Consider the following 15,788-nt stretch of genomic DNA (forward strand, 5'->3'; position numbering starts at 1 on the left):
GGTTCAAAACATTAACACGAGAATACATCACAAATCTTGTACCTCGTAACATCAAATCCCACATGTCAGTGCATGTTGCTACCGCATTGTAACGTTCCAGAGATGCAAGTTGTTGCTGTAGCAACATGCATTGACATGTGGGACATGATGCTACATGACACGAGATTCGTGGTGTATTCTTGTGTTAATGTTTTGAACCTTCATTCGAGTGATAGATTGGTGAGGACTTTGATCAGTATCATGGATGTATTTAGTGCCTCCGACTTTGAGTGGGCGTACATGACAACCCTGGACACGGTGGCTAAGATTGAGCAAAGGCAAAGAGGTTGAATGCTGCCATGAATTTGGACGAGAATTCTGAGTGGGATTTGAATGTAAGTACCCAAAATTCGAACGAAGATTCAAGTGATGTTGCAAATGTCCAAGAATACCTTGCAAGGTTATGAAGAAAATATAGCAAAAAATGTTGATGCTAATGGTGAGAAGAGTACTAATTCTTCAAGGGGCAACAATGACTTGGAGGAAGAGTGGGATCACAAGGCCTTAGCTGACATTGAGAAGAACCTTGATGTGAGGAGGGTGTGGGACCATGATTTTTTAAGGCCAGAGTAAGGCGGATCGGAATACAAATACTTCAAAAGTTCAGTCATGGTCTTAACAGCTTCTAGGCAGAGCTGCACAGACAAAGCAACGATGCCACCATAATCATGTTCCAAAGTAGCAGGTGAAGTCCGACTACATCACTAAGATTGACCATGCTTGTTTTGCAAGATAAGGAAACCTAATCCATAAAGGAATCATTAGGTTTCCAATATTCTTGGAGTCCTTACCATTTAAGGATTGGTGAGCACCGCAAGTAATCATACTCCTAAGAGGATACAATATTTATTTCCTAGATACCCTATATGATTCTCCCAGTTTAATACGGATTTCATATACTTTACTTATGCTCTGATGTCGTGTGTGAAATGGGTTCATTCCCGCTCACAGCGCACTCTTGTCTTTAGGCACTTTTAGTTTTAAATGTATTCACATTTTCCACATCACTATACTTTATGGCTTCGTCACCTTCCAGGTGTCAGCCAGTACAGCTCGATTCAGAGTTCTAGTGGACATTCCAAATCAGGTTGTGTTAGTTTGGTATCAGAGTCAGGTTGGGCTGTATTGCATTCATCATTCACATGATGTAAGCATTCTCGGTTCTTGAGCCTAATGTTCGAAGCTTGCCACCTCGTCGAATACAAAAAATATGTTGGCTTTTCCTAAGTTTTGGGCAGTTTTGTCGACTTGTTGACACTTTAGAATATCACTTTGGCAAACGCTTTTAGACTTAAAGTGAAGAACTTCCCTGGCAATGAAAGATGTGGATTTAAGACAAGTTGATGGCCCTAAAGCAGGGCTAATGTATCAATAACGGTGTATCACCAGGGAACTATAAATCAATCCCATCATTATTTTCGCACCATCATTATCAACCTTTTCAAGATAGGAAACTAGAACTGATTTTGATTCCTTGGCAGTACCCGTTAGCGTACCATTCATTAGGATTCCTACAAAGTTTACTTTGTCAAGATTCCAAAATTGTCTTAAGCGACAACCTGGTGCTAAAGTGGTAGCACTCGATGAAAGAAACATCTGAGGGACAATTGCTTTGGTCCCCAATAATACTAACCTTCTTAAATGCACTAGTTATCATTTTGGATTTTCAGGAGAAAGATCGATGTCCATTTAAACCCCGTTCTAAAGTAGATTATTAGTAAATTCCTCTTTCCAGCTTTGGGACATATTAACCAATATTAGTTTCTGAATTTTTTTTGGTGATGTACTCGTAGACAGTAGAATCGAAGTACGGGTTAATTTCTCATTGTTAGAGTGAATGGAATATCGAGGAAGCTATGAAGACCTATTAGCATGTGGCGTAGTGAAAGGAAGTATTATGGTACATTTTGAGGACGTACATTCAGGCGTCATATTCCAAAGTCTTACCTAAGATATTATCATCGATCTACTTTCTCATACTACACTAGTTTCCTTGCATCTTTTCGAGCAACTCCTACTGTTTGGAAGAACTTAGTTACTAAAGCTTACCGATTAGGAATTTATTCAACTAAGCCCCTTATCTAGGGAACTTCGAACCTTAGGATCATACCTAGATTTTAACAAATTCCTCGGGTGACAATTAAAGAACCATTATCCCCTACTTCAAGATGATGATCTAGCCTATCCACCCTTTGTAACTCGAGTTTCTTCCATAACCTGATGACTTCGCAGTAGTCTTTTCAACGACTTTCTCATTTGCTTTGGCAGTAAGATCAAATGTCTCAAACATTAGTTGTGTTTAGATTGGTACATATCTCAGGAGACGTGATCTTTGCAGATGATATTCTTTCTTTTTTTTTCCAAAAAGAGTTTAGAGAAAGAAGGTTGAAATTCTCACAAAGTGTTGTGAGATTTGAGATATCTTTAGTCTTGTCAAGTTTATCGACAATTGGTTAGCGATTTTCGGCTATAGTGTTTTTCCTCACTTATTGGCCAAGGAAAGTTAGTTAAGCTTGGGGTGTTGATTATGGATAAAGTTTCTAACAACCGAACTGTTGTTCTCACCTGACCATCGCTTTACACTTTTCAATAACATTGATCATTTTGGAAGTCCATGATGACATGTTCCTTGGATATTTCAACTATGTAGAGGTAGTACAATGGTGTATCATTTACATTTCCCAACGGTAGAACCACTCAAAATGAACCATCATATACATGACCTAGAGTCAACAGTTGTCATTCTGAAAATTGAATGGTACTTCTCTGTGGAGAAAGATGTCCAAAATCTTTATTAACCTTAAAACTTTCCAATTTTACTTACTTTTGGAAAGACCTAAGTTTCTGATAGTAGCATCGGAAGAACTAAGTCAACGTCTATGATTGCACTATCGTGGATCATCCCAGTTGTACAAACGTAATTATTAAGCATCGTAGTAAGAGTTGTTTCTACCCCTAAACATTTTCAATCTTCCTTATCCTATTCCAATTGAAGTTCACGATTATTGATATGACGTTACCTCTAACCCATTAAGAAATTGTTTGAATGGTTATAATCACTTTTTGTATCCAAATGCAAATGGGAAATATCACCATAAGCTCCTGGTACCAAGTATCTTGTACATGTGGAGATTATGATGATGTTTCAGTGTTTATAGATCGATTTGACATGACAACCCATTTTTCATTGGTTCAGAGGGACTACATTTTAGACTACTCAATAAAATTACCCATTCTTGAATTTATCGGATTTTCCGGCATTTCGATCAGCATCTTTTCCAACTGTGACTCCATATTCACTCATTTGTGCTAGAAAGACATTCTAGTTAACTTTGGGTACATGTCTACTTTACTGCAATTCGCATTATTTCAAAGACATGTAGACTGTTCAGAAGAATTACTTTAATATTGGAATCAAGTTGTAATCATTAATTCTTCAATCACCCATTAAATACTCCGTTGAATGGATCGTTACCGTTGGTGATTGAATATTCCGGAAGTTGTTTTTGTACTGTGATGGCAGACAATCAATTTAGATATCTTGAACTTTAAATTTGATGGACTTGTTTTGGCCCTCAAATTCTTGAGTGTTCTTTTAGCCTTCTCGACATGGTCTCTTGCTCAATCAGTGAGAAATTCACGATAGATCGATTCGGTAGATGCATGCATCCAGTTTCATATCGATGCTAGCAGGAACCATTGGAGTATAATCTTCTTATGAATTTACCAAACTTACCAAGGAAAAATTTCAAGCGACTTTGGGGATTAAGCAATATTACAGCAAGATATTGGTGAAGGTATGAATGTAGGTTATGAGCTTGGCGATTGTGGCATTAATTTTCAAGTATGGCTCGAAACTAAAACTATCATTCGAAGAATGTCATCAGAGATATGGTTTCTCTAAGTTAAGCTTTCAAATCTTATTCCTTATGATTTGGAGAACAACTCTAGTGAGTAGTCCCGAAGGAAGATTTTCGCAATATGTGTTCGTCTCCACGTATATCTCCACTGCTTCACTCCAGGGTCTTATTGTTGTGGGAACGTGGACGTCGAGACACCTCTAGCAGCTGGTTTGGTGTGATATAGGCATATTCGCACATAAGGAGCAAAACAAAATTTTGGCATCTTTAGGAACTTCTCACTAGCTTATTGAGACAACAATGAGTTATTGGCATTACAGGCTGCCGACTGTAATATCGATGGCTTAATTGTTGGGTTCACTAAGCAAGTGGGCAAGATGGCTCATCTACGGCAATACTTACCAGTTAGCTATGGTTTGGACTCATTCTCGAAGTTCGTGACACGACGAATGTTTGGCGAGGTCCATTTTCATTTTGGGTTTTGATTTTCATGCAATTATTTTTCTACTACGTTATTTTATTTATATGGGTATTTCTGCCATTACAAATTTTGGGTTAGTTATTTCCACTCTTGGTTTTAAACTCAATACAAGTATTTGAATCATACGTTTTTATAGTGTGTTTGTGTGTGTGTGTGTGTGTGTGTGTGTGTGTGTGTGTGTATTGATTTTTGAACATTTTATTATATGTATATTTCTTCCTTATAACTTACGTAGTAATTGGTGTTTCCGACTTTACGGCTTATACGGGTATTATACTACTATATTATCAAGGAAGGAAGAAGGTATGAGCTTGGAGGCATGAAAGAGGAATAATTACAATCCGATAGCGACGGAATGTCATTTTCTTTTATGCAACCGCTCTAACTCGATTTCTTCCTTGTGTATGTATTTATATACATATTTTCTCCCTGTTTTCAAGAATTTTACATTTAGCTAGTTATTTTAAATTTCAGGGACAAAATTTTCTTAAGGCGGGTAGATTGTAAAGACCCGTTCCTAATTTTACGGTTTATATAATTTTAATAAGTAAATTTACGAAAATGCCCCTTGAGGCAAAATGTTGACTTTTGTTGACTACCATGTCGTGTCACATAAGACTCGTTTTCTTGGCATATCCTTATAGTACTTGTCGCTAAAAACGCATGGACACAAACAGAACATGATTTGGAGTTATAATGAAGGAGATATTGAAGTTTAAAGTTAGGGGCATTTTAGTGAATTGGTTATTTTCTACAACTTAAAGAGGGGGAAATTGGGAGAAAAGATACAGGAGAGAAAGGAGGGGGAAATTGGACCATTGAGGAAAGGAAAGATGAGAGAGTGACCAATCAGAAAAGAGAGAAAAGGAAGGAAGGAGAAAGGAGGAAGAGGAAGGGAACCAAACCGGATTCCCCTTAAGCCGCGAACCCGATTGCGACCCATAGGTTTCTCCAACGAAATCCATCATTTTTCCGATGGATTGAGCCGATCTACCACTTCCAATCATCATATAGACCTTTCTTCTACCATTTCTATATCAAATTTAAGGAGATTAGGTTTGGAATCGGGAATAAATGAACCCGTGGGTGTTGTGAGATCCGTGGTCGAGATCCACCAAATCTGAAACGTGTTCTTCCAATTACCACGACCATTAGACTCGCCCGGAGGTCTGTAACAAAGCCCATCCATTGGCTAGGGCGTCGGAGTTGTTTTGGAGTCGAATCAAGAACACCCAAATTCGAGGGTTTCTGGTGATTCGAGGCTATTTTCAAGGGTTTTCCGGCCGAATTGGACTTCGGCCCAAGTATGAAAATTTATCCCCACATCGAGATCTACTTGCCTGTAAAATTTGGTAATTTTTAGAAATAGTTGAATTTTCCGGCAAGTCGGAGCGGTCGACATCCATCTGCGGCGGCACATGGCCAGTGGCCCGCTGATGCTATTTTATGCTAAATTGATATATTGATCTCAGATTTGATATCCATATGATGTGATTTGATTATTGCAAATCTAGTTTGATTAAGCTGCGTTACTTGATAATTATATGAATCGACGATCTGACCCTTGGATTGTGACCAAACCTTGACACGTTATAGTACGTAATATTTGAGGATATTAGAAACTTACGGATCGAGAATCCAACATACGGATCTTTCCGAATAGGATATGTAAGTTACGTATTCTATTGATAAGGATTCTGAGATATGGTTTGATAATTGTTCTAGGCACCGATTGTTCGTGACGCCTCAATGTTTGTGCTAAGGAGTTGTAGCGCGAACTCCAGGTGAGTGGGCTTTTGGTTTGCTATATATATGTATATATGTTTTCCATTTTCCCAGAAATGGTTTTAAATGGATTTACGTTTTTAAATGTCATGTCAATTGCATTCCATTTTAGTATATGCATTAGTATAGATATGAATATTATTGCATGACACTGCGGACGCCCAGGTAAGCTTCAGGTGAGTGCATATTGATGATAGTAATTGCAGTGTGTATGGTTATGTTTAGATGCATTTAGTGCTCATTATCCTGCACCCCGGTGTTAGTGCTCCGCCCGAGGCTAGGGCTTAGCCTTCACGTGATCATTCACCTCCTGCACCACACGCTGACCTTGGATCCACATTATTCACATTTTCCATATCAATATACTTTATGGCTTCGTCACCTTCCAGGTGACGGCCAGCACAGCTCGATTCGGAGTCCAGGTGGACATTCCAAGTCAGGGTGTGTCATTTATATTTATTTTCAACAAAAAAAAAAAAAAAAACAAGATCAAAGAACAAACTAAAAGATACAATGAAGAGCGGATTTTCATATACTCCTAATCCTTGTGGGATATGAACTAATAAACAAGTCATACACAAATTACAATTCAATATAAGTCTCGAACTCCTTGTCCATCCTAAACTAAACAGCAAGATTATACTGCAACAACAAGCATAGTTGATTCAGGCTTCTTTGGTTTATCACAAACAACTCGGCAATTTTTGCTCTTTGACTTCCTCCAACTTTTTTGCCATTTTTTCTTTTTTCTTTTTCCAACGTTCCAACGCCATTCCAAATAGAAACAAAACCTGAAAATTAATGGCGTACATATCATCTTTATTTGCAATTTGGAAAAATAATGAGGTGCATATCATCGTTATCTTTGAATTTCAAAATTCAAAAAATGTCCCCCAAAAAATTACCGAATAAAAAACCCTCTTCACAAATTAAAATTTGCAAATGATCATAACTTTGGTAGGCAAAAAACGTAGCTCTTCTTTATGAAGTAATAATTTAGAGCAATTATGTATTCACATAATCTACTGAAAGACTAAAAAGATGGATCAACGTATTAGCCTCTTGATAAAACCTGAAGCAGTAAAGAATCTTGATGAAACCTGCTCAACGTACCAGCATTAAACCGTCGAAAACAGAGAGTAAATAACATAACGTACCAGCATTAAGCTACTGGAAACAAAGAGTAAATAGCAGATCACATATACGTCTAATTATCTCAAATGATTAGAAAATAAAATTGTGAAAACAACCATTAATTGAATTGGATAAACCCATTCAAGATTCAAAGATGGGAGATCACAAAATCAAACGTGGGAGAGAAACCCACGTTCTCATCGAATTCAACAAACCAGAAACTACTTCCTAAAATAAAGGTCACGTACAAAGAAATATCAACGGATATATTTGGAATTCAATAATTAACATTTTAATTTAAAAAATACAATAATGACATGTAGTTTAAGTAAATATAAAAAAGCTGACGTGATTATTGTTTAAAGCTGCTTAATCATATCTTCAAATAGAACCAATATTTGATCTAAACAGTATTAAAAAGATGCCGAAGATTCTAATTTTCTCAATTAAAAATGATAAAGTAGGTATAAAAAGAAAATAAATGAGTCTGAATAAAATTTTCTTAAACTTTTCGTCCCGCCAGGCACTAAAATGAAAAGCCCAAAATCCTTCCGTCAGTTGGGTTGTGACTTGTGAGCGGCGGAGGAAAACCCTAAACCCCAAATGGGTGAAGGTAGAAAGAACTTCATGAAAAAGTAATTGCTGGCGTCTCGATACTGAGCAGAGAAACCGTTGTTGGTATTTGGTGAGTCCCTTCTTCTCTCTTCCGCTACAAGAACAAGAACTGCATTTCTGTCTGATTGTATTGTTTTGCTCCAAGTTATGATTCGTTATTGTTTTAAAGGATTGCAATTAGTGCTTCTAAGTTGTAAAATTGTTGGTGATTCAGTGACCCGTTTGAAATTTTTCCGAAAAGAAACTATTTTGATCAGACCATACTCATCGAAATCATTGTTAGTTGCTGAAAAGGTTAAACTAGGAGATGGTGGGGATTTTACAGTGTCTTACCTTATAAATTCATGTGGGTTGTCCCCAAAACATGCTCTTTCTGCGGCCAAGAAGGTTCATTTTGATACCCCGGAAGGACCCAATTCCGTTCTTAATCTTCTTGAAGATCATGGATTTGATAAAACCCACATTTCTCACCTTGTTAAGAAACACCCACACCTGCTACTATTCAATCCTGAGAAGACCCTTTTGCCCAAACTTGAGTTTTTGGGTTCCATTGGCCTTTCAGGCACTGGCCTTGCTGAGGTTATCTGCTTCAACCCGGACATATTGAAAAGAAGCCTAGAGAAATGTATCATACCTTGTTACAATGTCGTCAAAAATCTGCATCTCTTAGACGAGGAGTCCTCGTCGGGGACAATGTTGCTCGTTTCTTTAAGAACTTTCAGTGGATACTTTCAGCCAAATTGGTAAGCAATGTTGCTCCCAATATTTCAGTTCTGAGAAAACTTGATGTGCAAGAAGCCTTAATCTCCTTGTGCGCGGTCCGATATCTTTCTGTAGTGTTCCTTGGAGTTTAAGGAAATTGTCAAGAAGATCATGAGTATGGGGGTCTCCCCTTCGTCTGAAGTATTCACGAGAGCACTACATGTGAATGCTCTGCGGGATGCATCAGAATGGGAACAGAAGATGGAACTTTATAGGAAGTGGGGTTGGACCGAGGATGATTTTATGTTGGCATTTAGAAGGAATCCTTTATTTATGGGTTTCACAGAGAAGAACTTTTCGAGTAAAATGGATTTTCTTGTGAACAAAATGGGTTGGCAGCCTGCCGATGTGGCTGGAAGTCCAACTGTTGTAACTTATAGTTTGGAGAAGTATATCATCCCAAGGTGTTCAGTTATTAGAATTCTCTTGTCGAAAGGCTTGATATCAAAGGGAGAATTTACGTTAGGTACGTTTATCATGAACCCAAAGTCGTACTTCTTGAATAGGTTTGTGATCAAATATCAAGAGCAAGTGCCTGAATTACTGAGCATCTTTTAAGGGGAAATGGGTCTTGCAGAACTGGGCTTAGAATTTGAGCAAAAAGAGATCGAATGAAACAATTGTACGATGAAGCTGCTTTGGTTTTTCTTTCATTTGAGGATTAAGATAATTGTTCATAGAACCAGTTATGCACTGTAAGATCCTCTGCCAAGCTTGCCAAATCTTGCTCTACCTAAAACATTACAACAGGGTCGTAGGCATTTCTTTTTCAATTGGTTTGCGAAGAAAGATGCCGTTTTCTGGTGAGATGCAAGAGGTCAGTTTGTTTCTGATCGCAAGTCATTATGTTCTGAGGTTTCCAAACAAATCATATCTGCATTTAGAACTCAGGTTAACCTAACCCGAACTACTACTTTTCAAGCGTCTTGGCATGAATATCTGTTTATGCTAGTTTCTTCTTACAATTATTGTGTCTATATCCTATCTGAAATTGATTAGTTTAGATCTTGTGTAGCACTGTAGGTGCATTTTTATTTTTGTTTCTGCCACCATCAACTCAAAATTTGCCTTCTCGTGTAAGATAATGGGATTGCATCTTGTTGACATGGGCAGAAGTCTGCTTACTCTCAAAGTATAGCAATACCAAACCAGCCCGAAGTCTTGCTGCTTCATTTGTTTCATTACTGTGTTTTTCATATCTAATTAGAAATTGTTACATTGAACTGTAATTCCTCGCTGAGATTAGTTGTTAATTGGAGGTGACATTGTAGAGTGTGGATCATATAACCACGGGACAAAGATGGAATGAGCTCGATTTGGAGTGTAGAGAAACTGATTGAAACACCGAAAGGGTCCATATTCAACTAGATCTGATCTAAATATGGGTTTAGATGTGGTTTAAATAAGTCTGGATATTGAGATCACAACAGATTGCACTATATAAATCTCATTTAAACATAATTAGACCATCTAAACTAAACTATGTTTAGACTCACTCTATCAAGATATATTTTGATCAGATATCGACTGCATCTAAACCTCACGTGCCTTTCGATCCATCCATTCATAATCCACACTCCACATGCCATTAGATATCGACCGCAGTGGAGCTTTAGATTTTGGTTTCAGTGCGATTCTCTTTGGTTTTCTTGCTTGCGATCTCAGCATAGTATATGCATTGTTCATTTCAAACAAAATGCGCAACTGGCTGCACCAAAAAACCTACAATCATGCTGAAAGAAATGCAATGTAGAAACCAGCCTTCACAAGCTATTAAGTACTGGTTTGGTACTGAGGTGCTTTAAAAATAGTGGGTATCAAAAAAAGTTGGGAGAGTTTTTGGTGTTTGGTAAACATTCCAAACCAATTTTATTTCAAAGTTTTGGATGAAAAAAAGCCAAAAATCTGAAGCTGCAAGAAGTAGCTTAAAATTAGCCAGCTTATTTTGAAAAACACGGGTGAATAGTAAATTCATTAATGAATTTTTCAATTTGCCAACATTGCCCTTCTTTCTCCTGCCTTCCTCACACTTTCAGCATGCCCTCTCGCAAAAACCTTGTAGAACTAGAAAACTTCAATCCTTCCTCCCAGCGATCTCTCTCATTCTCCGGGTCGCATTCTTTAGCCCGGCGTCCTTCCTCTTGTAAGCTTCTCTTGTCTAAAATTCCGTTATTTATTTGTTTTTATTTTTAAATTTGGGGATGGGAGAGTGAGAGTGAAAGAAGGGTGGGAAGAGCGAAGGGATGAGTGTATGGGTGTTGGGAAGAAAAAATTGGGGATTGAGGGTCGGGAAAAAATTAATTGGGGAAGGTGATATGGTTTGTGGAAAAAATTAGGGTTTGTGGAGGAAACAAGAAAAATTGAGAGAGAAGTAAGAAAAATTGATTACTTCTCTATACATTTGTTTTAGAACGTTTCGAGGAAACATGTTTATAGTTGTTGATTACTTTTTTTTACATTAATTTCTTGTTTGTCATTATCTGAATTTGTCTGTGAACTGCTCTAAATTGGTCTGTGAACTCTACTTCTGATTTATCTTAGGGTTTAGGTATATAAGAAAAGATAAAGCTCTGCTCTGCTTTTGATCTGTGAACTCTGCTTCTGATTTGTCCTGCTCCGTTCCCTTTTCTCTTGCGATTCAGCACACCCCTCTGCAACGCTGTTTCATCTTCTTCTTCAAGCTCTCGCAGTCTCTTCTGAAACTCCAACCACCAAGTCAGTGCTCGTATCTTATCTCTCTCACTCCATCTGCTATCGTGTTTTATATATTTTTTTTTGAATTCTTCATTTATGTTATTCATTTAATTGGTACTAGGTTTGAGTTCTTGGTTCACAATGTTTGGTTTAGGCCGATTAATATCTTCTTCTTTTTTCCTTCTTTTTATGATTTCTGCTAATTTTAGTTGTCTAATTTTTGTTTATTTGTGGAAAAATATGGTTAGATTTGGTTCCTTTAATCGATTTATATATATTTTTATCATCGCAATATTTGAGGGAATGTTAAATAGTGATCTTTTTTTCTGTAATCTGATTTACTGGTTTTAATATTACCGGAGGAAGTTCGATCATCAGAAAGTTTACTTTGCAGATCGGTTCTTAATGGGATCTACCAAATACCATTAGTTTTGGATACCCTTTTGATTTTTATTGCTCCTTTTTCTGGTGGTTCTTGAATTTTAACTTGTGTTTTTGTATAAATGTTAAAACTTAATATATATTCCTTTTCGAAGTTTCATCATCGGAATGTTACTTTGCAGCTGATTCTTATGGCAGCTCTTACCAAATGCCATGAATTTTTCATCCCTATTGAGTTTTCTTGCTGTGTTTTGTGATGGTTCTTGAGTCTTAGCTTGTGGTTGACTTATTATCGTAAGTTCATAATGCTTTGTAAAGCGGTGTGCCCTCTTGATCTTCTAATACTGGCGGGGTTTCGCTTTCCTTTTTACCTCTTTGGTAGTTGTACTAGTGGATTTGTTCTGTTTCATGCTTTACAAACTAAGATAAGTTGTTGATCTCCCTGATCAAGAGGCATAATTTTGCATTGTTGCTTTCCTTTAGCTGCTGTCTTTAGCTGCTCTCTTCCCACCCCTTTTGTCTTGCGCCGTTCCCTCGTCTCTCACAATCTCTTCTGAAACTCCAACTTCTAGGCCAGTGCTTGTATCTTATCTCTCTCATTCCATCTGCTATCATGTTTTATATTTTTTTTTGAATTCTTCATTTATGTTATTCTTTTAATTACTACTAGGTTTGAGTTTTTGGTTCAAAATTTTTGGTTTAGGCTGATTAATATCTTTTTTTTCCTTCTTTTCATGATTTCTACTAATTTTATTTGTCTAATTTTTGTTTATTTGTAGAAAAATATGGTTCGATTTGGTTCCTTTAATCGATTTATATATTTTTTTATCATCGCAATATTTGAGGCAATGTTAAATAGTGATCTTTTTAATGTGGAATGGTCAACCTCATAACACTTATGAACGTATATGTATTCTATCTGTGTCTACTAGCTAGGCATAATAAAATGTTTAGACTTTAGTGTAACAGCTCTACGTACCCTCTTTTGCGGGTGCAAATGGCTTTAATGTTAAACTTCTTGAGACTTCCTGCTAGTATGATTGTCTATGGTTTGAGCCTGGGAGGTCCGCGCATACATATGGTCTTTGGGAGGTACTGTGGCTTTAGCTGCTTAGCATGATGATCTTGTCCTCAGCAAAATAGTTTGATTTCAAATTAGTTTGATTTCTTGGTTATATTACAATATCATTTGTTCTTGTCTTAATAAATACACACACACACACACACACACACACCAATGTTCTTAAAATCCCCGCCTAGGCGCTAGGCGCCTAGCCATTACCTTGATTAATGTTTAGGCGTTTGAAAATTAAGAAAGGGCACTTAGACATGTTGAGGCACCTGCCTAGGCATCTGCTTAGGCACCTGCCTAGGTTGCGACTCACTTAGACAGAAAATAGGTAACTTTCATTTTGCATTTTATTTTTTTTTAATAAATTGTAAGAGACTTTAAACAAAAAAAAAAAAAAAAAAAAAAAAAAAGATTGTAAGAGACTTGTTGAATACTTAAATGAGCACACATTATATGCTTGTTCCCTATGTTTTCATTATGTTCCAATATTTCATAATATATGTGTCATTCTATTTTGTAGTTTATGATGAAATTCATAATATATGTGATTTTATTTTGTAGTTTATGATGAAATTATATATATTTTAAGTATAAACATACACTTATTTACATGAAATATAATGGATTTAGTTAAATCTGCCTAGGCGGGCCTAGACCCAACCTAGCCGACTAGGCGCTAGGCCCCAGCTCGCCCGCCTGACTAGCGCCTAAGGTTTTTTTACAACCTTGATATATACGTATCACTAGTTGGTATCGATGGCAAAGAAGGGGGCATCTTCGTCAAATCCTTTAGCTACATGGAATGCCCACAATATATCTATATTTTGTGATGTATGCATCAAGGAGGTTGAGACCGCGCATCGTCCGGGCACTTACTTTAACAAAGAAGGATATGCAAATATTAGAGTGATAGGAGTATATTTATGCGACTTAGTTAGCTTGTATTTTTGCATTTACATAGTTAGTTTCTACTTATTATAGTGTTTTAAACTATTTTCGTGTGTTTGTAGGTCCTAATGGCAAAGTTGGCAAGAAAATGCATTTTGGAGTCATTTGGAGCAATTTTGGGCATGGAATGGATAGCTTGCATATGGAGCAAGGTGGATGGACGAATTTCAATTCAAAAGAGGCTAGGAACATGCTACAAATCTGGAGACACAAGTTGAAAACAAAGAAGATAAGGAAAGAGCAAGAAACATGGAATATTATCCAAACAATCTTATCTTATCCAAACTTTATCCTGACCTAATCTTGTTCTACCTTATTTCTAGCTACAAGGGGACCTAAATACCTGATTTCTAGAGGTCTTATCTGCTCCTAAAAGAGTGTCGTACCCTTCCCCTTTATCCCTTCTAGAAGAAGTCCCAATTTTTGCCACAAAATACCTAGTTTCTAGAAGCCCTAATTTCTGACAAATTTCCCTAACCTTTCTCCCTTTTGGATTCTGATTTAAATTGGCCAGTTTCCTTGTGGATTTGGATTGTGCAAGTCCATGTCAGAAATTAATTGGGCTATGACTCCTTTTCCAAGCCTTGTGCCACACCCTAAGGGCCCTAGTCCTTTATTTTTGCTAAGTTCTAACCCTAGTCTGATTTCCCTAGGGTGTGCCGTGCATCACACCTATATATTCATGTTTTGCCGCAGAAAACTACCTCCCACCATCCACTCATTTATTCATTCATTCGGTCATCAAACACCATAATTCACACCACAAACATCTAAATCACCATAGTGTCACAAGCAAGAAAGGAGAAGAAGAGTGTCGTGCAATCTGCCATCCAAGGAAGGTTTGAAATCTACCATTGGAGTGGGACATTCTTGGTTCTTTCTATCCTTAGTTTCAGTTCAATGTTTATGTTAATTTGGTTTTCAATTATGATGAACATGTGGAATTAATTTCTTTATAGTTGGAGGTGAATATGAAGCCATGATTATATGTTTTATATGAATTGATTACATCCAGTTATTGTTTCTTGAGTCTTGAATGTGATTTGCTTATTTGAGTTATCAAAACTTGTTTATGTATGTTGGTTGAGGGTCGATACTTAATTTGTATGCATGAATTTGATGCTAGAGTATAAGGGAATTTCACCTAATCGTTATGAACTTATATTCACAAGTAGTAAAAGTCACTAGTCATGATTGTATTAAGTAAATCCTTGGTATGAGTATCATGCTTTTCATAGTTACGAATGGCTTGTCAATGCTTATGGTTTTCAAAGAACTTAATGACCTTTGATATATCTTTCTATCATGCTTTTCATAGTTAGGAAACTTGATAAAGATAATTTGGTTGTGATGCTTATTCCATCCAATTCAATGAGTTAAGGAAAATCTGAAAGTTAATTTGTGCTTTTCACGATTAATTTGAGGCATTGTCATTCATGGTTTGAAGGAATAATAATTGGAAATCAATTTGTGTTTCATATGTGCATGTGTGAAGAAGAATCCTCTAGCTAGTCTTTACCCATTCAATTCAACTAATTTAGTGTCTAACCTGTTTAGTTTTGCAATATGCCTAGTTTAGTTAATTTCGTCAAAATCAATCCCCTTTTAATATTTAGTGTTTTAACTTGGTTAGAATATGTTTAAGTTTAGTTCTATTAGTGTTTTGAGTCAAGTAGAGTTTAAAATTCGTCCAAATAACCTTTAGTTCTTATTTGTGTTAGTTTTGTTTTAATTCGTCAGAATTTGTCCATATTGAGTCTTTTGATTCTTTTTAGTTCAACTTTCGTCCAAATCACTTTCTAGGACCTGTTTTGAGTCAATTTAATTTAGTTTGTGTGCTTTGAGCTTATTTAGTTTGTTTTGAGTTGTTAGAGTCTTGTTAAGTGTTTTTAAGCTTAGTTTTGTGTTTTTGAGTCAGTTTTGAGTTGATTAGCATCCCTAGTTAATCCCCGATTTAGAACGATCCATACTTGCATATATATTACAATTGTCAACAATAGGGTTTAATTTGTGTGTC

The 15,788-nt window shown here is 36.7% G+C and overlaps 1 protein-coding gene across 1 annotated transcript; it reads left to right on the forward strand.

Annotated features, from left to right (window-relative positions):
- The first annotated feature begins 417 nt into the window (after positions 1–417).
- On the forward strand, positions 418–9,234 carry LOC137709024 (transcription termination factor MTERF15, mitochondrial-like). The gene is made up of 3 exons (XM_068448171.1): positions 418–608; positions 8,172–8,493; positions 8,752–9,234. Exons 1-3 carry the CDS (start codon positions 418–420, stop codon positions 9,232–9,234), a joined length of 996 nt encoding a protein of 331 aa, XP_068304272.1.
- Positions 9,235–15,788: the final 6,554 nt, after the last annotated feature.

The sequence above is a fragment of the Pyrus communis genome, chromosome 11 (assembly GCF_963583255.1).
Source record: "Pyrus communis chromosome 11, drPyrComm1.1, whole genome shotgun sequence".
NCBI classification, from domain to species: Eukaryota; Viridiplantae; Streptophyta; class Magnoliopsida; order Rosales; family Rosaceae; genus Pyrus; species Pyrus communis.